This window comes from Perognathus longimembris, chromosome 1 (genome assembly GCF_023159225.1).
Source record: "Perognathus longimembris pacificus isolate PPM17 chromosome 1, ASM2315922v1, whole genome shotgun sequence".
NCBI classification, from domain to species: domain Eukaryota; kingdom Metazoa; phylum Chordata; class Mammalia; order Rodentia; family Heteromyidae; genus Perognathus; species Perognathus longimembris.
In genome coordinates this window covers 104,200-125,885 of record NC_063161.1, presented here as the reverse complement: position 1 = coordinate 125,885, position 21,686 = coordinate 104,200, and the positions used below count along the sequence as shown (strand labels likewise).

The 21,686-nt window shown below is 43.4% G+C and overlaps 1 protein-coding gene across 4 annotated transcripts; it reads right to left on the bottom strand.

Moving 5' to 3' along the window:
• Positions 1-742: 742 nt before the first annotated feature.
• On the bottom strand, positions 743-21,114 carry Rabl2b (RAB, member of RAS oncogene family like 2B). Of its 4 annotated transcripts, none has more exons than XM_048353464.1 (9): positions 20,825-21,114; positions 18,898-19,051; positions 7,320-7,349; positions 5,969-6,048; positions 4,814-4,893; positions 2,655-2,766; positions 2,285-2,382; positions 1,930-2,013; positions 743-1,753 (listed from the first exon to the last, which is right to left on the bottom strand). In XM_048353464.1, the coding sequence occupies exons 2-9, from the start codon at positions 19,002-19,004 to the stop codon at positions 1,673-1,675; spliced, it is 672 nt and encodes a 223-aa protein (XP_048209421.1). In that variant the 5' UTR covers positions 19,005-19,051; positions 20,825-21,114; the 3' UTR covers positions 743-1,672. The 4 variants fall into 4 exon arrangements, with proteins under 4 accessions (XP_048209421.1, XP_048209436.1, XP_048209430.1 ...); XM_048353479.1 differs by having other exon boundaries at positions 2,285-2,379; XM_048353473.1 differs by having other exon boundaries at positions 20,866-21,114.
• Positions 21,115-21,686: the final 572 nt, after the last annotated feature.

Genomic DNA, 21,686 nt, shown 5'->3' with positions numbered 1-21,686 from the left:
ATACAAAGCAGTGCAGAGTCAATACCAATGGCGAATTTTACAGTATGTGAAGTCTATTTCAACTTAGCTGGTTGTATTAAAAATTTGTACTTGTTGGTCTGGAGAAGTATCTCAGTGGTTAGAACAATTGCTTACATGAGTCCTTGGGCCCAAATGCCAGCATTGTCAAATAAACAACCTACTGTTTACAATAACTAAAACTTTCTCTCCCTTCCTTCCCCCTTCCTTTTAAAATCCCACCTCATTAAAGTAATGCATTTCTAAAAACCCCTGGTCAGGTGAACCCTGAGTTGACTATGTGTGTATTATTTATTTAAAGGAGAAATGGGCTTGTTCTTGAGCTCCCACACTTGTATATGTTTTGTTGTTGGTGGTGCTAGTACTGGGGCTTGAGTTCAGGGCCTGAGCACTGTCCCTTTGTGACTCAAGGCTAGCATTCTATTACTAGAGCCACAGCTCTACTTCTGATCTTGGTTGCTAATTGGGAGATGAGTCAGGGTTTGTCTACCCAGGCTGGCTTCAAACCATGATCATCAGATCTCAGTTTCCTAAGTAGCTAGAGATTATTGGCAAGGGCCACCAGCACCCAGCACTTGTTCTTAAAACACTAAATTTCACTGAAATGGTAGTCTCTAAGTCAAGATGAGGTTACTCTGTAGAAGATCAAGATAATGTGGTTGACCATCTGTATCTTTCCTCCCTCAGCATACCTCAGAATCTAAGCACACACAAATATTCTATGTAATTCAATGTTTATTGTAAAAAATAAAGAAAATAATACAAATAAAACAACAAAAATAATGCAAATGATGTTCAGGATGATCATAAAAGCATACTACCAAGCCACAGGTACTGGGCAGGGGAGGAGAGGCAAGCAGGGCATCTCTTCTGCAGTCCTTGGCCACTAACAGGAGGCAGTGTTCAAGGAGTCCTAATGAACTGGAGGAAACTTTCCCATGCTGACAGGAAGACTTTAAAAGAAGCTGTTCTGAAAGCCGACTTCTTGTAATCAAAATGAAGTATTCCTTGTGGCACAGCTATGCATGACCTCATGTTTTCCTATACTAACGTCTATATGTGATTACATACAGCTAAACATGTCACTTGTTTATACTTAACTGTGATGCAAACCTGTTCTTGTGATCTCAGAAGAGTTCCTGAAATAGTAGGTGCACAAAAATCTGGAATGAACAGTTGTATGTTCAAAAACATTGTTTTAAAAAGTTGGCTTGGAGACAAGGGGAAAAAGGGCTAAAGGCCTCACACTGTGCAAGGGGGATGTGATAACCAGGGATTAGCAATCATTCTCTTGGTAGATACACATCAAATATCCCTGAGGTCAGTTTTGGGAGGAAAAAACAAAACCCAAACAAACCTTAAACAACTGTCAATTTACTAAAGAGACATAAAAGTGTGTTCCCTGATTCTCTGTTCAGCTGGAGGTGGGGGTGGGAAGGCATGGTGGGAAGCACTGATTGCTAATCCTGCTGCAGGGAAGTTGGGGAGGTCTCATACCAGCATGCTTGTGCTGACCTCATCTAATACATGGATGATGGCTTTGCAGAAAGCTGAGCAAAGGGTGGTCTGAAGAGCTTCTCCATTCAGAGCTGGAGGGGTATTCCAAAAGGGTCCTCCCACAACCCCAAGTCAGCAATGCAAGGCTCCTCTGTAATCAGGTAGGGGATGGGCTTTCAATCCTGATACTCTGTTCTTGGTCTGGTGCATCATCTTCTTTCTGCTCCAACTTGAAATTCTGTGAATAGGGTCCCAGATGAGCCTGGCTCTGCATTTGCCCAACTGTAGCCCCAATATAATCAAAAGTGGCAAAGGCAGGGAGAATGTACTACATTGGGTTATATCCCACATCTCGGAAGAGGAGGCATACTTTTTCTATAACCTCCTCCCAAATTGAGCTTGACCTACACTTACCTCAAGCTCCTGTAAAACCTCATCCATGAAGTCCTGGGAATTCTGTTTATATGCCACAGCTAATCGAATTGCGTCATTGAAGAGCTGAAGGTGGTAGAAGCAAAGTGTGACAGTGGGCAGAGGGTCTTGGACTTCCCCCCACCAACTAGCAATCTTGCTGCTCATTTCACCCTCCCCAACACCCTTATCCGGTCAATAGACTTTTGCTGCATCAAGCACAAGCCCACCACCCTATCCCCTCCTTGCCTCACCTGCACACTCTGTCCATCCTACTGGTCCTTTCCTTACATAGATCCCTATAACTTCAATATATATATTCCCCAACTCACTGGCTGCCCCCACAGTCTGCCATTACCTTTACAACATTGGTACCATCCGCAGCTGAAACAAAGTACAGAGGCAGGGAGAACTTCCTGGCAAAATTGAAGCTTTTCTGAGTCACCTGTGTGTCTGCTGCAGAGAAAAGCAGGGCATGGGCCTGTCTATCCAGGGAAAGGGACAGGGGATTTGGAAGGTCAGTGGAGGCTCTGTGCTAAAACGTAGGGTATGTGTTCTGAGTAGACAAGATCTGTCTTGGGAAGAAGACAAATTGGCACCTTTATGGGGAAGGGAGTATGGCCAGGGAGGCTAAATCACTGAAGGCTGCCCACTCTAGGGCAGTGGCAAATGTATGGTAGAGGGTCCCCCCAAGAACCACTGTCACCCAGGTACAGGGATGGCCCCACCATCGATTTTATTGGCCACCACGACACATGGGATCTCCGGCCTGAACTCTCGAAGCTCTGCATACCAGGTGCTCAGGTTCCTATAGGTGACTTTCCTTTGTACATCGAACACCTGCAAAAGGCAGAGGAAGATAGCTCAGGTGTCATTTCTGCAATCCATTTCTAGGTTACTCACCCTCCCCCCAGGCAGGTGAGTACGGGCATGTATCAGGGAATTCAGACTGGCACACTAGCCAGAAAAGGGTCTGAGAGGAACCAATGAATATGCATGTTGACAGGAGGGTGTCACTCACAGACAGGAGAGGCAAGCTTAAATAGTTGATGCCAGAGCAGGATTGAAACTGAAATGGCTGAGTTTCCTGTTCCTGAGAGTCATACTTCTGGCTCCACTTGCCTTATCTTATATCCTCTTCTGTCTAGTATCTGCAGTAATTAGTATTCAGAATTTGGAAATTCTCAAGGGCTTAAGGGACTGAAGAGCTGGGTAATGAGCCTCTCCTTTATCCTCTGAAAAGGATCAGGATGGAAGAACCCTCACTGTCTTCATTGTGGTGCCTACCAGCTGATAAGCCCCAGTGGGCAGCTTTCACACATCAGCCAGTCCATAAGTCAGAAGCGGTCAAGTCTGTTGTGCATAAAAGAGCAACTCTGACAAACATTAGAAAAGGGTGTATAAAGATGGTGGTATCTAAGCAGAGCCTAAACAATGAGCAGTATTTTAGTGAACCAGGGAAGGCTGAAGGGAAGAGGAGATGGGGAAGAGTGAGCAGACCAATTTCTTTTGTATCCCTTCTGCTGCTGCTGCTCACTCAGGGCGAGGACAAAGTCATGCACACTGAAGGAAACCACAAAGTAGGAGGTAGGACTGGAAGGGTGGGTGTTGTCAAATGCTACTGAGTGTCAGGGCCTACTTATATACCAACAATGGTAGCAATATTCCATGTTCTTTTATAAGAGATGTTATACCCTTGTGACTATGCTGGAGTGAGGCTGTTTGACTTTCAGGGTTAGGCTGCAGGCAATACAACTTGCACCTGGCTTTCCTTGGGTACTCAGCCCTGAGATAGAGCTGCCATCCTGAGAGCCTATACTAACAAACTACTTGGACAGGCAAATGTAGCAATACCTGCTGATGGCCCAGTCTGCTCCCCGCATGTGTGGAGCTGCCTGGGACCCAGCTTAGGGTCCCAGAGACTTAGCAGAGACTCCAGACTAAATGGATTTTATAGTGTGTGTGTGTGTGTGTGTGTGTGTGTGTGTGTGTGTGTGTGTGTGTGTCCCCTACTTACCCAGTAGCTGGGTTTTCTGTAAGACCTTGGGTGATATTCTAAGAAATAAGAATGACTGAGGTTTTTATTGTGTGACAATTACTAGGACTCATTTTAGCAAACCAGTCTATTGGGGTGGGTGTAGCTCAGTGGCAGAGGAGATGCTAAGCCTGAACAAGGTCTTGAGTGTGCTTCCCAGTATCAAAAAAGGAAAAAAAAGACTAAGAAAGGCCATGTTTTTTTATGTTACAAATGGTTGATATTCATGAAAATGTTTTATGAGTGGATCAAAAGAAAAACATGTCTTTCTTAGCAACTAAGAGTAGTGGCCCGAGAAATTAGCCACGTTACTCACAGGCAGAAGCTCCTAGGAGACAGGCTTGCAGTCACTTTTTGCTCTTTTACTCCCTTCCCACATTGCATTTCTATACCTGGCCACTAAGTGGAACCCTGATAACCATCAAAATGGAAACTGGGAGGGAGGTGAGTGCTGATCTGAGACAAAGGTCCCTGGAAAGTAAGAGGGCCTTGGGAGTTTCCTGGGAGGTACAGGGAAGGGCTGTGGTCCTGTCTTAACTCATGTTTGCTTCTTGAGTAAGTATACCTCTACTGTTGTAACCCTGAGCTTGCTGCCCTCCTAGAATGGTAGTTCTGTACCTTTCTTTTTTACCTGTCCCTGCCTGAGTACAGCTCATTTGGCTTATATAACCTGAGTACAGCTCATTTGGCTTATATAACTTCCACTTAGTTATGGGGAGCACATGGGGTTTAAAGCATTCTGGGTGGCCCTGACCCTTTGTCCCACAGTACCCAGCTTTGGTAGAAGGGCCCTGGACTGATGAGATCCTCATTCCCTCATCCCTCAGGTCTACCTTCTAGCTGGTCTCATACCATGATGCAGGCGTGGGCCTTGTGGTAGTAGGAGGCATGCATGCTCTGGAACCGCTCCTGTCCTGCTGTATCCCAAAAATCTGCAATGTAAACACAGCTCCATCTCATGGGACTGGAGGGCAGAAAAACCCAAACATCTCAAACATGTCTCTGTGTAGAAACATAACACACATGTGATGCAAACCACAACATGTGTGAGAACATGATGAACATGGGGAGGAATGGACACTACACAGCTCACACTGTCTTTAGGGCACCATGTCCCCAGATGGGCTGTGAGAAGCGTGTGTGCATTGGTGGTATGTGGGAGGATATGGGACCAAGGACCAGAAGAAGGGGCAGTTACTCTGCAACATGTCCAGGAAATCCTAAGGTGTGTGTGTGGTGGGGAGGGTAGTTCTTATCCCCACAATCAAGATGGGATAAATTTCCATATGCAGTGATCAAAGACTGGGCAGGATTGGGTGGCCTGGCCAAAGAAGAGGTTGCAGCTTCATGGAAGGTCAAGTCCTGAATAGGAGATAATGTTCAGGACATAAGTGCCTCACCAAAGATTTCTGCGCTCTGTCCTTTGGCAGGTCTAGCTTCTTGACAATCTCCTTCTCTGAACCCTACCCCACACACCAGTGCTAGGCCTAGTGCCATAAAAGTCTGCATGCCTCTTCCTACCTGTTGTATCTCTCTCTCTCTCGCTTGCTCACGTGCTCTGTGCTTGTCTCGAGGCTTGAGCGCAGGGCCTGGTTGCTGTCCCTGAGCTTTATTGCTCAAGGTGAACAGCTCTACTTCCAGCTTTTTGGGGGTAATTAACTGAAGATAGAATCTCATGGACTTTCCCACCAGGGCAGCTAGGATTACAGCTGGGAACTACTAATGACCAGTTTCCTGCTTTATTTTTAAATTAATGAAAGATATGTTTATTATTATGTATCTATCAGTGTGGCTTTCAATACCACTCGCAACACACTTATCATGTTAGAGACAATAGATTTTCCAGTGCTGCTTATCTGCTACACATTACTGCAAAGCTATTATAAATTACTGATATGATGCCCCCTTTACTTCCCTCTTGACTCCCTCCTATGGACTTTTCACTTCCCCTCCTCTCCCACTTTCTCCACCTTGGGGCTCAGCAGGGTCTGAGCCCATGATGCTCACCTACAAGGATGGTCTTTCCATCTACTGTGGCAGTGTGTTTATACAGAGTCAAGGCATATGTGGACAGCTGCTGTGGCTGACTGCACACAGGTTAAGGAGCAAAGGTGAATACAAGGGGAAAAAAAGAAAACAGGTAGGGGGTACTTAGTGTGATGAATATGCTCTCTCTCTCTCTCTCTCTCTCTCGATTTTAAATTGGAATGAATTTTGCAGAAAGAGATCAGTCGCACTAGTGCAAACTCCATGGAGGTGCAAAGGCCACAAGGGCTAGGTGTGTGTCCTGGCCATCTAAGTCTGAGTTAAACATGCAACAGAGTTTTCCAGAGAAACTGTCATAAGCAGTAACATCATGAAGCTGGAAAATGTAGCTGGATGCTGCAATTCTTTTATGGACAGAGCTCTTGTAGGCTAAAAAGGAAATACTAACTCCAGGAAGCAACATGATTGTTCCATGGAAAAAAAAAAGGCTTTCACAAGCCAGGCAGTGGACAGGCTGTTTATAAACTGAAGCTGCCTATGTGTGAAACCAAACAGAAAGCCTAGAAAGTGGTACCTCTTGATGTTGGAGGTGCTGGGTGGCCTAAGTAGCAAAGCTGAGACAACACAGATGGTCTAGGTATACAAGAACACTTGGTACAGGTAGAACAAAATATACTCAGATCTAAATATGACTGACATCAGTCTTGTAGAGCCAGGGTAGGGAGCAACAGGATCTAGGGGCCCTTCTCACCTGTAGTTCTCAGTGGACCCACTTGGGAAGATTACATTTTATTATTGGCTGGTTATTTTGAAGATAGAGTTTTATGAACTTTCCTACCCAAACTGACCCTTCTACTCAGCCTTGCCACTAGAGCCTGGCCTGAGAAGCTTTGTAAAAAGCCCCTGGTTACAGGGAAGGCCTTACTCTAAAATTGCACAACCTGACAAGTTACAGGAGAGAGGATCAGCTGGCACCTTATATTTTACACAATTCATCTGTAACAGAGACTTTAAATAAAATTAAGAATCTAGGTTTCAAGGTACGAAGTTAAGTGACTTATCCAAGGTCAGAGTTACTAAGAAGGAGGGAAGGTCAATTCAGACATTTCATCCAGATCAAATGGTCTATGCCATTCTTCCTATCCTTCTAATATAAAAGAAACCCCGAATATGAGTAAGCTCCAGCACAGACAGCAGGGATTATGTGATGTGTGGATCAATGAGGGAGAAGGTAATGTAGAGGAAAACCCATGTGTTATATGACCCATCAACTCCTCCCTGGGCTGCTATGGGAAAGGGGAAGGTTGGGAAGAGATGCACCAGAGTTGGAAGAGCAACAGTAACAAGGGGCTTTTCAAATCTTGAAGGATACAATCCATCCATGAGAAATCTCTCCATGAGTCTGTAAGGGGAAGGTTCAAAATGGCAGGTCAAATGGCATCCTAATCTCTTCCTAACTCCTACTTTTATCAACTCCATGATGATAACCTGGAAGAAACCTGTGGCTTCCCCTCCCCCATTAACTTCTAGTCACATTGTTTTTAGGTTAAGCCTGAAATTTGGGAATCTCCATTTTTTTTTTTTTTTTTTTTTGGCCAGTCCTGGGCCTTGGACTCAGGGCCTGAGCACTGTCCCTGGTTTCCTTTTGCTCATGGCTAGCACTCTGCCACTTGAGCCACAGCGCCACTTCTGGCCATTTTCTGTATATGTGGTGCTGGGGAATCGAACCCAGGGCCTCATGTATACGAGGCAAGCTCTCTTGCCACTAGGCCATATCCCCAGCCCGGGAATCTCCATTTTTAATCCCTCAAAGCAAAACTACTTATGTCACTATGGGTGCATAGATCAGCGCATGTGAGGCTCTGAGATTCACTGTTTTTACCTCAGCATATTACTTCTCACACAACTATCCCCAATCTACACATGAGGATTATGAGTCCAGGAAGGCTGCACCCTTCACCCCAAAGCCCTTTCCCCAAGATTCTGTAGGTCCTTAGAGGTTTGCTGAAATGTCACCTCAACAGTGAGATCATCACTGATGACTCTACATATAGTACATACATAGTTCTACATACCTTGTACTCCATCCCTCTCTGATTTGCATATAACATCATCTGAAATATCAGGTAAGTTTATTCTGTCTGTCTGTCTGTCTCTCTCAGAATGTAACATATGCCAGAATAGTTTGTGAATACGTTTGTTGCTATATCCACAGTGGCTAGGGCAGCACAAAGGTACATTAGTACCCAGTCAGTATTTGAATACATGAATGCGAGCAGAGTTAATAAGCTTATTTCATGTCTCTGAACCCAAGGTTAGACCTGGCTTCTATAGCCACTTATCTCCAATTATACCATTTAGTAAATCTCAAAAAGTAACCACTCTCTCCCAAATATTCTCTAAGCAAAATATAATTAAGTTGTAACTAAAAGCCCAAATCAAATTTTAACATCATCATCATCATCATCATCATCATCATCATCATCATCATCATCGGTGGTTGTAGAGCTTGAAGTTAGGGCCTGGCTGCCGTCCCTAAGCCTTTTTGCTCAAGGCTCGTGTTCTATTACTTTGAGCCACAGCTCTACTTCTGGTTTTTAGGTGGCCAATTAGAGATAAGAGTTCCTGGCCTTTCTTGCCTGGGCTGGTTTCAAACTGTGATCCTTAGATCTTAGCTTCTCAAGTAGCTAGGATTACAGGCATGAGCCATCAGTGCCCAGCAACATTCTTATATTTTAAAGTTAAACATGTTAAGCTACTTATAAGCTGGTCTTATACTTCCTAGGCAGGCACTCCACCACTTGAGCCACATCTTCATCACCCCAACCCCATTTTTTTTTCTTGCTGGTTCTGGGACTTGAACTTGGCCTGGGTGCTGTCCCTGAGCCTCTTTGTGCTTAAGGTTAGTAGTACTCTACCACTTGAGCCACAGCACCACTTTTGGCTTTTTCCGAGTAGTCTACTGGATATAAGAGTTACAGAGTTTTCTGGTTGGACTGCCTTTGAACCTTTATCTTCAGATCTCAGCCTCCTGAGTAGCTAGGATTACAGGTGTAAGCCACTGGCACCCAGTTTTACATTGCTTATTTTATTATTTTATTTATTTATTTTTTTGTTTGTTTGTTTTTTGTTTTTTGCCAGTCCCAGAGCTTGAACTCAGGGCCTGAGTAATGTCCCTGGCTTCTTTTTGCTCAAGGCTAGCACTCTGCCACTGAGCCACAGCGCCACTTCTGGCCATTTTCTATATATGTGGTGCTGGGGAATTGAACCCAGGGCTTTGTGTATACAAGGCAAGCACTCTTGCCACTAGGCCATATTCCCAGCCCCACATTGCTTATTTTAATTTGATCTTGTTTTTTTGCCTGGGACTTGAACTTGGGGCCTGAGCACTGTCCCTGGTTTCCTTTTGCTTAAGACTAGCACTCTGTCACTTGAGCCACAGAGCCATTTTCAGCCTTTTCTGTTTCTGTAGTGCTGAAGAATCGAACCTAGGGCTTCATGCATGCTAGGCAAGCAGTCTGCTGCTAAGCCACCTTCCCAGCCCTGCACTGCTTATTTTTGAGGTAAAGTCTTGCTTTATACACAGGCCAGCCTGACCTGTGAACTTCCTAATTGTGCTTCCCAGTGTGGCTGGGGATGACCGTGAGAGTCTCTACACCCAGCTACTGTGCTTCCCCCCATGGCTGGGATAATGAGTGCTCACAACTATGCTCAGCCATTGGTTGAGAAGTAGTCATGAGAATTTTATGCCAGGGCTGGCCTAGAATAGAGATCCAAGTAGTTAGAATTACCGACTTGAGCCATTGTGCTTGGCAGGTATAAGAAATATTAAATGATACTTAGTAAGTATATAGACTGAAAGATATAGCAGTGTTATATAATTTCTGCTTAGGGAAAATCTAGAATATTAAAGAAAACAAATGTGGGGCTGGGGATATAGCCTAGTGGCAAGAGCGCTTGCCTCGTATACATGAAGCCCTGGGTTCGATTCCCCAGTACCACATATACAGAAAATGGCCAGAAGTGGCGCTGTGGCTCAAGTGGCAGAGTGCTAGCCTTGAGCAAAAAGAAGCCAGAGACAGTGCTCAGGCCCTGAGTCCAAGGCCCAGGACTGGCAAAAAAAAAAAAAAAAAAAAGAAAACAAATGTGTGCTAACATTTTTAAAAATGGAAAGCTGACTAGAGACAGAGGGGCTCAAGTTCTTTCTGTCCCATACATCACAGATTTGGAGCTAAAGAAGCAAGTCAGCCTAGAAATATCAACGGGTTCAGACCAAAATACCAAGAGGAGTTAGTTATTCTCCTCAATTAAAGCAACAGGCAAGGGTGAGCCTAGTAAGAAAATGATTAAGACTTGTAGCTACCACCTAAACACCAAGGAATAACTAACTACAAGAAACTGCATCTGTGGAACTGCTGGAAGTGAAAACTCCACTTTCAAGTCCAAAGCTTGGTGGGTTCCCTATCAGAAGGCAATAATGCCAATGTCAGCGGAGATGGTGCGAACCTAGGCTTCACACACAATGGCAATGATGATGGTTGGCAGTGTTCTTGTTGAAGTGGTGTCACAAGAAGCTGTCTAAAATAAGGCAAGGGGCTGGGGATATGGCCTAGTGGCAAGAGTACTTGCCTCGTGTACATGAGGCCCTGGGTTCAATTCCCCAGCACCACATATACAGAAAACGGCCAGAAGTGGCGCTGTGGCTCAAGTGGCAGAGTGCTAGCCTTGAGCAAAAAAGAAGCCAGGGACAGTGCTCAGGCCTTGAGTACAAGCCCGAGGTCTGGCAAAAAAAAAATAAAAATAAAATAAGGCAAGAAGTTCATAGCAAGATACTTAAATGTCCACGATTCAACAGAAAATCTTCCATCATACTTAGAATCAGGAAGATCTTAAAGCAAATGAAAAAAAAAAAACACAATATAAAAGCCAACACTAAGATGATATACTATTACCTAAGCTTTACACCATAACAATACTGAGCAATACTGAGGATGTTAATGGAAGTTTTAGAACATTTGGAAAATAACCAAAATGAAAATGTATGGGACAGGCTCAAGAAAGAATAGAGAGGAGAAAAGAACCACTGAATGTTAAACAGGAAAAAAAGAAATTCTTCAATATGAATAGCAGTAAGAAAAAGAGTGTGTAAAGAAATGAGCAGCGCCTCAGAGCTCTATGGTCCTAAAAGTTCACATTTTTGTTACTGAAATTCCAGAAGGAAAGGAATAAACAGAGCAGGTTGAAAAGTAGAACTAATTCCTAAAAACTTCCTAAAATTAGGGAAAATAGAGACAGTCAGCTGGGAAAAAAAATCAAATGAGATAAAATCTAGTTTAGAGAGAGGAATTATCAGCCCAGAATCCTAAACCCAGTGAAAATTCTTGAGAATGAAAGAGAATTCTAAGTTCTTTGACATATGGTGAAAAAGGAAGAGAATTTATTTCTAGCACAGTACTACAAATGGTTGAAAGCAGCTCTGGAAACGGAAGGCAAATGAAAACACAAAGAATCTTGGAGTAGAGCTGTGGTTCAAGTAATGAGTGCTATGATGAAAATGCTCAGAGACAGTGCTCAGACTCTGAGATCAAGCACCAGGACTGCCTCTTCCCCAACCCACTGAAAAAAAAAAAAAAAGAAAAAGAAATTTCAAGTTATTTTTCATGGTTAAGGCTGAAATTGTATTATTGTCTAATCATAATTCCCAATTATGTAGAGGAAAAACTGAGATAACTACACAGGGTAGATCATATATATTGCATATCTATCTATCTATCTATCTATCTATCTATAAAATATGATGTATGTACACTCAAGTTGGTATCAATACCAGCTAGCTGAAAAGCACTCTCTACATAAGTTAATAGTAGAATGGCCAGCCATTACAAAAACTATACAGATACACTTAATAACACTAACCATAAACCAGGACTGAGCTCAAAAGTGACTCATAGGAAGGAAGACAAAAACCAAAATCCTTGGTAGCTGTGTTTTGTCTTTGATATATATATATATTTTTTTTAAGGTGGGCAAAGGGGAGGGTTCAGAAAGGGTGGGAAGAAGAGTGATCGAATGCAATTGTGCTATTCAGTATACACTATGTAGTAAATGACCTCTGTATGTTGTGGGCAGGGATGGGGAGGGGAACTGGGGTAAAGTGAAGGAAGGGGTGACATTGTCCAAAAAAGGAAATACACTCATTACCTGACCTATGAAATGGTAACCCTTCTGTCCAATATCTTACTAATAACAATAAAATTATATTAAAATAAGATCTCAAAATGAAAACAAAAATGACAAATAACGTATCACCTGGTTTAGATTTAAAAACACCATATTTAATATATACTGTGGACTCATTGACATTGGGTTCTTGGTTCATAGCACTATAATTCTGCCACAATGAAGCTTATCTAACACACTCATTTCTCTCTAAGAAATATCACAGCAAGAGCCTTCTACAAACTACAATACACAAACTCTATACACATAAATTTGTCAACTTGGACCAAATGGGATAATTTCTGGAAAAGACAAACTACCAAATGTTACCCGAAGTACAACAGATAAGTTGACTAGCATTGCAACTATTCAGGAAATTAGCTTTGCAATTAAAAGAATCCCCCATAAAAGAATTCGCCCAGCCCAGCTGGTTTTAGATATTTTACCAGATATTTAGAGAAGAACTGACACCAATTTGATATAATCTCTTCTAGAAAAATATAAGGAGAAGGCTGGGAATGTGGCTTAGTGGTAGAGTGCTTCCCTAGCATGCATGAAACTCTGGGTTTGATTCCTTAGTAGCACATAAATAGAAAAGTCTGGAAGTGGCACTATGGCTCAAGTGATAGAGTGCTAGCCTTGAGCAAAAAAAAAAAAAAAAAAAAAAAGTAAGAAAGAAAGAAAAAGGAAAAACTGAAGGAGGATACTTGCCAATTCATGCCAGTTATCTATGATACCAAAACTGGACAACAACAGTACAAGGGAGACCACAAATAAATCATGAATAATTATAAATTATTAAAAAGATCAGCAAGAAGAAATTCAGTAATTTCAGTAAAAGAAGTTATATATCACAATTAAATATAACTTAGTTTGGGGACTCAAGGCTGGTTAATACTTGAAAATCAATGTCATTGGGCTGGGAATATGGCCTAGTGGCAAGAGTGCTTGCCTCCTATACATGAAGCCCTGGGTTCGATTTCCCAGGACCACATATATAGAAAATGACCAAAGTGGCGCTGTGGCTCAAGTGGCAGAATGCTATCCTTGAGCAAAAAGAAGTCAGTGTCAGTGTTCAGGCACTGAGTCCAAGGCCCAGGACTGGCAAAAAAAAAAAAAAAAAAAGAAAATTAATGTCATCAATAAATTAACATGCTCAAGAAAACTATGATATCAACTGACACAGAAAATATCTGATAATATTCAGCATTCAATTATGATTAAAAACTCTAACAAAGGTAGGGATAGACAAGAACCTCCTTAATTTGATAAAAAGCCTCAACAAAAAATGCAAACATTACACGCAATGATGAAAGATGGAATGTGACCTCTTCGAGCTCATGAATAAGACAGGCATCTACTCTCATCACTCTTATTTATCATAGTCCCAGAAGTTTCTAGCCAGTGTGGTAAGGCAAGAAAAGGAAGTAAAGGTATACCGATGGGAAAAGAAATACAACTGTCTTTACTCGCAGATGGATATTCCAAAAGAAGCTCAGAGACAGTGCCCAGGCCCTGAATTCAAGCCCCAGGACAAAAAAAAAATTCTTACATTAAAAACAAACAAACAAAATCACAGCTGTAATCCTAGCTACTCCAAAGGATCTGAGGATCCTCTAAGGATCACAGTTTGAACAGCCAAGGCAGGAAACTCCCTGAGACTCTTTATCTCCAATAAACTACTCAGAAAAAGCAAAAGAAGCTCAGGTACAGTGCCCAGGCCCTGAGTTCAAGCCCAAGGACTGGCATAAAAAAGACAAACAAAAGCAAAAATGAAAATACAAGCTGGATGCCAATGGCTCATGTCTGTAATACTAGCTACTTGGGAGGTTGAGATCTGGGATATCTTGGAAAGCTGAGGATTTTACATTGAAGCCACCCTAGGCAGAAAAGTCTGCTAAACTCCATCTCCAAAATAACCACAAAAGCTAGAAAGAGGAATAAAGCACCAGTCAGCCAAGGAAGCTAGTTGAGCAAATTTGAGGCTGAATTCAAACCCCATTGCCCTCCCCCACAAGAGACAAAGAAACAAAGGGTTGAGATGTAGCTCAAGTGATAGAGCACCTGCCTACTATGAACCTACAGTAATCAAAGCAGTGTAGTATTGGAATCTGGATATCTGGAACATATAGACATAGAGGAATAGACTAGACAGTCCAGATAAAAATCTCACAAACATGACCAATTGATTTTTGAAAAGTGTACAAACATCATAAATATGGAAAGGATAGTCTCTTAAACAAACAGTGCTTTGAAAACTGGAAATCAATATGTAAAAGAATGAAGGTGGTGTTGATGAAGATGGTCAAGTGAATTGCAAAATACTAAAGCAGAATTGCAATATGTGAGTGTAGTTGGAAATGTGAATTCATGAATATGGTCTGTAAACAGCACAGGCTATAGAGAACTGTTTATACCTATTTAAGTTCAAAGTAGAAAATGTGGTGGGCCAGGAGCTCATAGCAGATAAGACTTATAGATAAGATAGACCAGACATCAAAGCAGGAACAACTCTACTCTCATTTCATGAAGGGTAAAAATGACTAGGCACCCTACCAATCCCAGAGGAGAAGTAGGATGCCCCATGGAGATAAGCTGTGAGTACTGCATACCCTTAATCTCATACCACATTAAAAATTAACTGGCCAGGCACCGGTGGTTGACATCTGGAATCCTAGCTACTCAGGATGCTGAGATCTGAGGATTCTGGTTCGAAGCCAGCCCAGGCAGAAAAGTCCCGTGAGACTGTTATCTCCAATTAATGACTCAAAAACTACTGCAAGTGGGCACTGTGGCTCCAAGTGCTAGAGTGCTAGCCTTGAGCAAAAAGAGCTCAGGGACAGCACCCAGTCCCTGAGGTTCAAGCCCCACTACTGACAATAAATAAATAAATAAACTGAACCTCAGAAGTGGAGCTGTGGCTCAAGTGGCCAGGGTGCTGGCCTTGAGCAAAAAAACCTCAGGGACAGCTGCCAAGCCCATAGACTAGCATACACACACACACACACACACACACACACACACACACACACACACACACACACACACACACACACACACAATGAACTAAAATGATCATAGACCTAAACATAAGAGCTAAAAGTATGAAACTATTGGGTAAAAATTAGTGAAAAATCTTCATGACCTTGGTCTTGGAAGGATTTCTTAAATAGCATAGCAAAAGCACAAAAAATCAGAGAATAAGGTAAATTGTGCATAATTAAAATTTAAGTCTTCTGTTACCCAAGGAAGTGATAAGACAACTTACAGAATGGAAAAATATGTGCAAACCATATATATCTAATAAGTTTAGTAAGTAGAAGACATAATGATATACCACAAAAAAACTCCCAAACAATCCTATTTAAAGACAGACAAAAGATTTAAGTAGACATTTCTCTGAAGAAATATACAAATGCCAAAAATAATTAGGAAGGTGGGAGAAAAATGAGGTAACAAGTTTGATAAGAAATGTACTCACTACCTCACATATGTATTAACTGTAACTCCTTCTGTACATCACCTTGACAATAAAATGAGATAAAAAAAATGTGTTGCTGAGGTTGTAGAGAATTTGGAACCTTTGTGCACTGTTGGTGGGAATGTAAAGTGGTGCGGTTACTGTGGAAAACAATTTAGTGGTTCTTCATAAAGTAAAACACAGAATTATTATGTGACCTGCATTTTACCCCTAAATATATAGCCCCCAAATTAATGGACAGACAGTTGTACACTAGTGTTCATAGCAACACTATTTATAATAGCTACAAAGAGGGAAAAACTCATGCATCCATCATCAACATTCTCTCCAGAAGGTAGTGCCTAGATAAGAGGATACCTGCTTATGGAAGTGGGAACCATCTTAGTGCCTACCCTCAATGTTGGTCTGGGATGCTTACAGCAGTAGACAAGGATGAATGTGACACTGAGAAAAAGGCACTTCAAAGACCTGGTGATCTAGGCTCCCACTAATGTAAATTCTTGACCTGCAAGAAGGTAGCATGACTTCCACATCTCTCTGGACCTGAGGATGTGCAGAGATAGTGCCCTCCAAGTCAATGCACACAGGTGCATTGGGAGTCCTTAATCAGTGGGAATTCTCTCCCAACATTATTTAGACATATAAGTTAGAGATACTGAAGAACACCATAGAATTCTAGACTTTCAATAAAACTGAACCAAGAGTTTCTCATCTGTCCATCTTCGCTCAGATCTACTGTTTCCACCATAGGCTCTGTCCCTGGAACTTTTTTTTTTTTTTTTTTTTTTTTGGCCAGTCCTGGGCCTTGGACTCAGGGCCTGAGAACTGTCCCTGGCTTCTTCCCGCTCAAGGCTAGCACTCTGCCACTTGAGCCACAGCGCCGCTTCTGGCCGTTTTCTGTATATGTGGTGCTGGGGAATCGAACCTAGGGCCTCGTGTATATGAGGCAGGCACTCTTGCCACTAGGCTATATCCCCAGCCCGTCCCTGGAACTTTTGTCTGAGGTATTGCTAAGGGCTGGTGACTAGCTTTTCTTCAAATGTCCTGGGTGCCAAGGCTGGTTAATCTTTGATGTCCTATTAACGATTTAAGATTCTTATTTTTTATTAACCCTTCAAGTGAAGCTGGAGTCAACTGTGTTTGTACCAACTTAGCAGGCAGACGCCTTGGGTCTCACTATAAACTACACATCCCAAAATGTCTACCAGTTATTAGGCCACAATATGCTCCCTGTCTGCCTGCCACTCCTGTTCTATTAGTACCTCTCAGTGGGGACAGAGGGGCTATTATTGGTTGGGTAACCTTCCCAAATTGTAACACCCATCCTCACTATTATTATAATGTGGTATTTTTTGCACTGGTCTTGGGGCTTTAACTCAGGACCTGGGTGCTGTCCCTGAGCCTCAGTTAAAAGGCTAGCTCTCTAACACTTGAGACACAGCTCCACTCCCAACTCTTTGGAAGTGCACAGGAAAAAAAGAGTCTCATGGACAGAATTCTGTGCCTGGGCTGGCTTGGAATTGGGATCATCAGATCTCAGTCTCCTGAGTAGCTAGGATTATAGGTGAGAGTCACCAGGGCCTGGCCATCCTCACTTTTATTGTATAGAATGTTCATGATGAGTTCAAGGAAACTATAAAATACAAAAGTATAACCGCTGTTTTGTGAGTGTAGTAGGGGAAAAAGAATATGAATTCAGGGGCTGGGAACATGGCCAAGGGTAGAGTGCTTGCCTCATATATATGAAGCCCTGGGTTTCATTCCTCAGGACCACATATACAGAAAAAGCCACAAGTGGTGCTCTGGCTCAAGTGGTAGAGTGCTAGCCTTGAGCAAAAAGAAGCCAGGGACAGGGCTCAGGCCCTGAGTTCAAGCCCCATGACTTGCTAAAAAAAAAAAAAAAAAAAAAGAAGAAGATGAACTCATGAAGACAGTTTCAAAACTTCAAAGTTTAAAAAACTAGGAGCGAGCAAAGGATGGGGTGACATTGTAAAAAAAAAATTCTTGTCATCTGACTTATAAAATGGTAACTTCTCTATTTATTACCTTTATAATAATAAAAAACAGCTTTTCAAAGCCTACAATGCCAGGTGCTGATGGGTCATACCTGTAATCAGGAGGCTGGGATCTGAGGATTGTGGTTCAAAGCCAGCCTGAGCAGGAAAGTCTGTGAGACTCTTATCTCCAATTAACCACCAGAAAACCACAAGTAAAATTGTAGATCAAGTGGTAGAGTGCTAGCCTTGAGCTTAAGCACTCCAGGACAGGGCCCAGGCCCAGAGTTCAAGCCCCATAACAAAAACAAAAACAAAAAACCCAATCAAACAAACAAAAAAACAAACCTGCAAAGCCTCTAGAGAACTGGTTCTAGCTACCTAAGTACAAAGTAGAAAATGTGGTGGGCCAAGAGCTCATATATTACACTAGACATTAAAGCAGGAAAGAGTCTACTCTCATTTCATGAAGAAATGGGCAGGCACCCATACTAGTCCCAGAGAAGTAGGCTGCCTCATGGAGATAAGCTGTGAGCACTGCAGAACCTTGCTTTACTTCTCCAGGTAGAGAGTTCTGTACCTGGTTTAACAGTCACTGAAGGGGTTGGGGATATGGCCTAGTGGCAAGAGTGCTTGCCTCCCATACATGAAGCCCTGGGTTCGATTCCCCAGCACCACATATACAGAAAACGGCCAGAAGTGGCGCTGTGGGTCAAGTGGCAGAGTGCTAGCCTTGAGCACAAAGAAGCCAGGGACAGTGCTCAGGCCCTGAGTCCAAGCCCCACGACTGGCAAAAAAAAAAAAAAAAAAAAAAAAAAAAAAAAAAAGTCACTGAAGTCAGAATAAGCCATATGGCCCAAACCAGTTTTTACCATCATAATTCAACATGTCACTTTTCCCTTTCCATTTCCACTGTACCAGCCCAGTAATCCCTCAACCATGTACCACATAGAGGAATTCTTACCTCTTCATTTTGTACTATTTCAGTGGTATACAAGGTGACTCATTCCACAACTTCTGTCAGGACTCAAGGAAAATGTTCTAATTCCTTTGTCCTTTCTGAGTCACACCAGCATCCCTTTTCTCAACATTCATAATTGCTGATGTGGGTGATCCCCTCATGTATATCTACACTCCAGCCAACACTCCTCCCTCACCAACACATAGAACCCATAGTCTTCTGAGACTCTGGAGGACTTTTCTAAGAACCCAAACCCATTTAGGTGCTGGTGGTCTTCCCTAATCGTTCAACATACTTAGATTTGCCCACTGCGCTGTCCCCCAAGCAGATGATCTTCACATTGTCATCGGCATCGTATTTTTCTTGGTCCAGTTCACAGCGTTTGGTTCTGTCCCCTGCCATTGGTTCCGGGTTTTAGGTAAGAGTCCAGCCAGGGGTCTTGTCACTATCTAGGAAGTTCAACGAAATGCTACTGTTAGAGATGTGAAGTCTCTTTAACTAAATCTACTTGTTGTTCCTCCTGGACTGATGAGAAAGGGGCCTGAAGGACATACATTTTCTCCATTCACCACCAACTTGACTGACCTCCTTCTTCTAGGCCCTAACCCTATGTCCACAAGATTCTCCTAGGTCATTAATTTACTGTAGGTATGCTCAGGTCACATGTCCCACTCCCATATACTGAAGGAGTTTCTGTGTGTGTGTGTGTGTGTGTGTGTGTGTGTGTGTGTGTGTGTGTTGTTTTTGGTGTTGGTACCAGGGCTTGAACTCAAGTCCTCTCACATTCCCTGACCTTCTTCCCTAAGGCCATGCCTCTAGTTTGACACATTTTTTCTGGTTTATTGGAGATGAAGGTCTCTCAGACTTTTCTGCATGGGCTAGCTTTAAACCATAATCCTCTATCTCAGCCTCTTAAGTAGCTAGAATTACAGGCATGAGCCACTGGTGCTGGCTTTTTTCCCTTTAAGTTCTTTAAAAATAAATTCAACACATAGTTTTTCTTATTTGTAAAACTGCAACACAAAAGTGTCCATATCACATATTAAGTGTGAGACACCTGTCAGGCAAAAACAGCCTCAGCTCTCATCATTGAATGACATGGAACACACAGTCTTAAGATGCCTACCCTATATTCTGGAAGATCTTCCCTCTTACTTCCTACTTTCCATCTTCCATCCTGCTTCAATCAGCAGGTGCATTTCTATCCTTCCAGATGGGCATTCCTCAAACCTCTCCTGCAGAGAATATTTTGAAACCTCAAGCAGTTTTAGACATTTCCTAAATATTGAGATACTAAATGTACCTACATCCAGACTGCTTTCCTCATCCCCAGACTCAGATATGTAATTTTCCATCATGCTTGTAAATTGATAAAGGTGCACAAGCATGTTAAGAGTTAAACACAAATAGTATTATTATTTATTTATTGCCAGTCCTGGAGCTTGAACTCAGGGCCTGAGCACTGTCCCTGGCTTGTTTTTGCTCAAGGCTAGCACTCTGCCACTTGAGCCACAGCGCCACTCCTGGCTGTTTTCTGTATATGTGGTGCTGGGGAATTGAACCCAGGGCTTCATGTATACAAGGCAAGCACTCTTTGCCACTAGGCCATATCCCCAGCCCTCACAAATAGTATTTTAATTCTGTTCATTCCAAAAGCTGCTCCTCATTCCTATCTGTATAAAATGTACTACCACTCAGTGCCAACACTCCTCCATTACCAGCCTATAGAATCCACACTACGTCTAACTGCGTCTCTAGCCTGTTCTACTCTTTCCATATCCACATATGACTCTGCAAACATTCTTCCTAACATTCTACAGTCAGGTTCTGAGCTGGCTTAGTAGTGGGAACTCTTCGACACTAAGCACTCATTAGGAGCAGAACTTGCACTGGCTTCACAAGCTGCAATAAGTTAAGGCAGAGGTATGTACACTAGCCAGGGGGTGGTAAATGACTGTAAAGACCCGAGATTTCTGGATTGTGCAACAACTGATCCTTGCTCACAGCAGTACCGTCAGGTTCTAGTTCAGTGCATGGAAGGCAGCACGTTTGGTGGGCATAGTAAGTGATCTGTCCCTTCTACCTCCCTCAGGCAGACAGCGATCCATTAGAAAGCCAAACTCGGCCTCACACTGAGCACTCAAAGACCTTCAATGGCTGTGGCTGTCCTTGCGATCCAGGGGACGAACTCTTTCATTCGACCGACATTTCTGTGAACTCACCACGCCTAAGCGCAGCTTCCCGCACTGTCTAGCAAACCTACTGTCCGGTCCTTTCCGGGTCTTGGCCTTCCCTGGGCCTAGGGCCCGTAGATGGTCTCGATTCGGTAGGACGGAGCCGCTCGCTGACTCCCCTTCTCTTCCCGGGAGGCTTCGTCCTCAACGTGTGACCTCTCGATGGTTGGAGGGACCTGCAGGGACACCACAGACACTCGCCCGCAACCTGCAGACCTGGGACACGGAGGGCCGGCCTGCTCGGAGCAGCGCAGCACTTCGGTTCCGGCAGGGCCGTGTCTCTGTGGCTGCTACGCAACCGCGTCAGGGCCCCAGGTAGGGCTGTCCAATCTAGTGCCCAAAGGACCCCACCGTGCGCGGTCTGGCTAGCGCGGTGCCTGGAAGACAGCCGGGCTAAGGTCCACGGACGAGTTTGAGTGGTAGTTGCACTGTTGCGAAGCTCTGGTAGGCTCAGGCTGAAGGGGGTGCGTGCGGTTATTTGCCTTAGAGACTGGAGCCGGGCAGGGACATCAACTTCGGGAGATATATGGCCAGTAGGTTGCTACACCTTGTGATTCTTTTACGTGGTAAATTTGATCAAGTGTTCTGGCTTTTGACATTTGTTACTGACCAAGAGCCTACATGGCCCCGAGTGAACAGGAATTAGGACAGTTAGAGGTTCACCCAGCAGGGGCCGGTGAGGTCAGCTGTGCGTGATGCCCCGCAGTAGCCGTGGTTACCGCGCAGTAGCCGTGGTTACCGCGCCTTCCTAGAGGTACAGACCGGGCTGTGAGCTTGCAAATGAGGCTCAGGAGAAGGCTGGAAGTTCCCAGAGAGGGTGCCAGGGAGCCGGTCAGAGCCATGGATGTGC

What these genes read in the sequence shown, in the direction of transcription:
- Rabl2b (XM_048353464.1), bottom strand. Translation starts at nt 19,004, where the DNA reads ATGGCAGGGGACAGAACCAAACGCTGTGAACTGGACCAAGAAAAATAC. An exon ending in AGGCCCACGCCTGCATCATG is followed by an intron (nt 2,767 to 4,813) that starts GTATGAGACCAG and finishes TGCCTTTTGCAG; the next exon opens with GTGTTCGATGTACAAAGGAA. An exon ending in GGTGGCCAATAAAATCGATG is followed by an intron (nt 2,383 to 2,654) that starts GTGGGGCCATCC and finishes TTTTCTCTGCAG; the next exon opens with CAGACACACAGGTGACTCAG.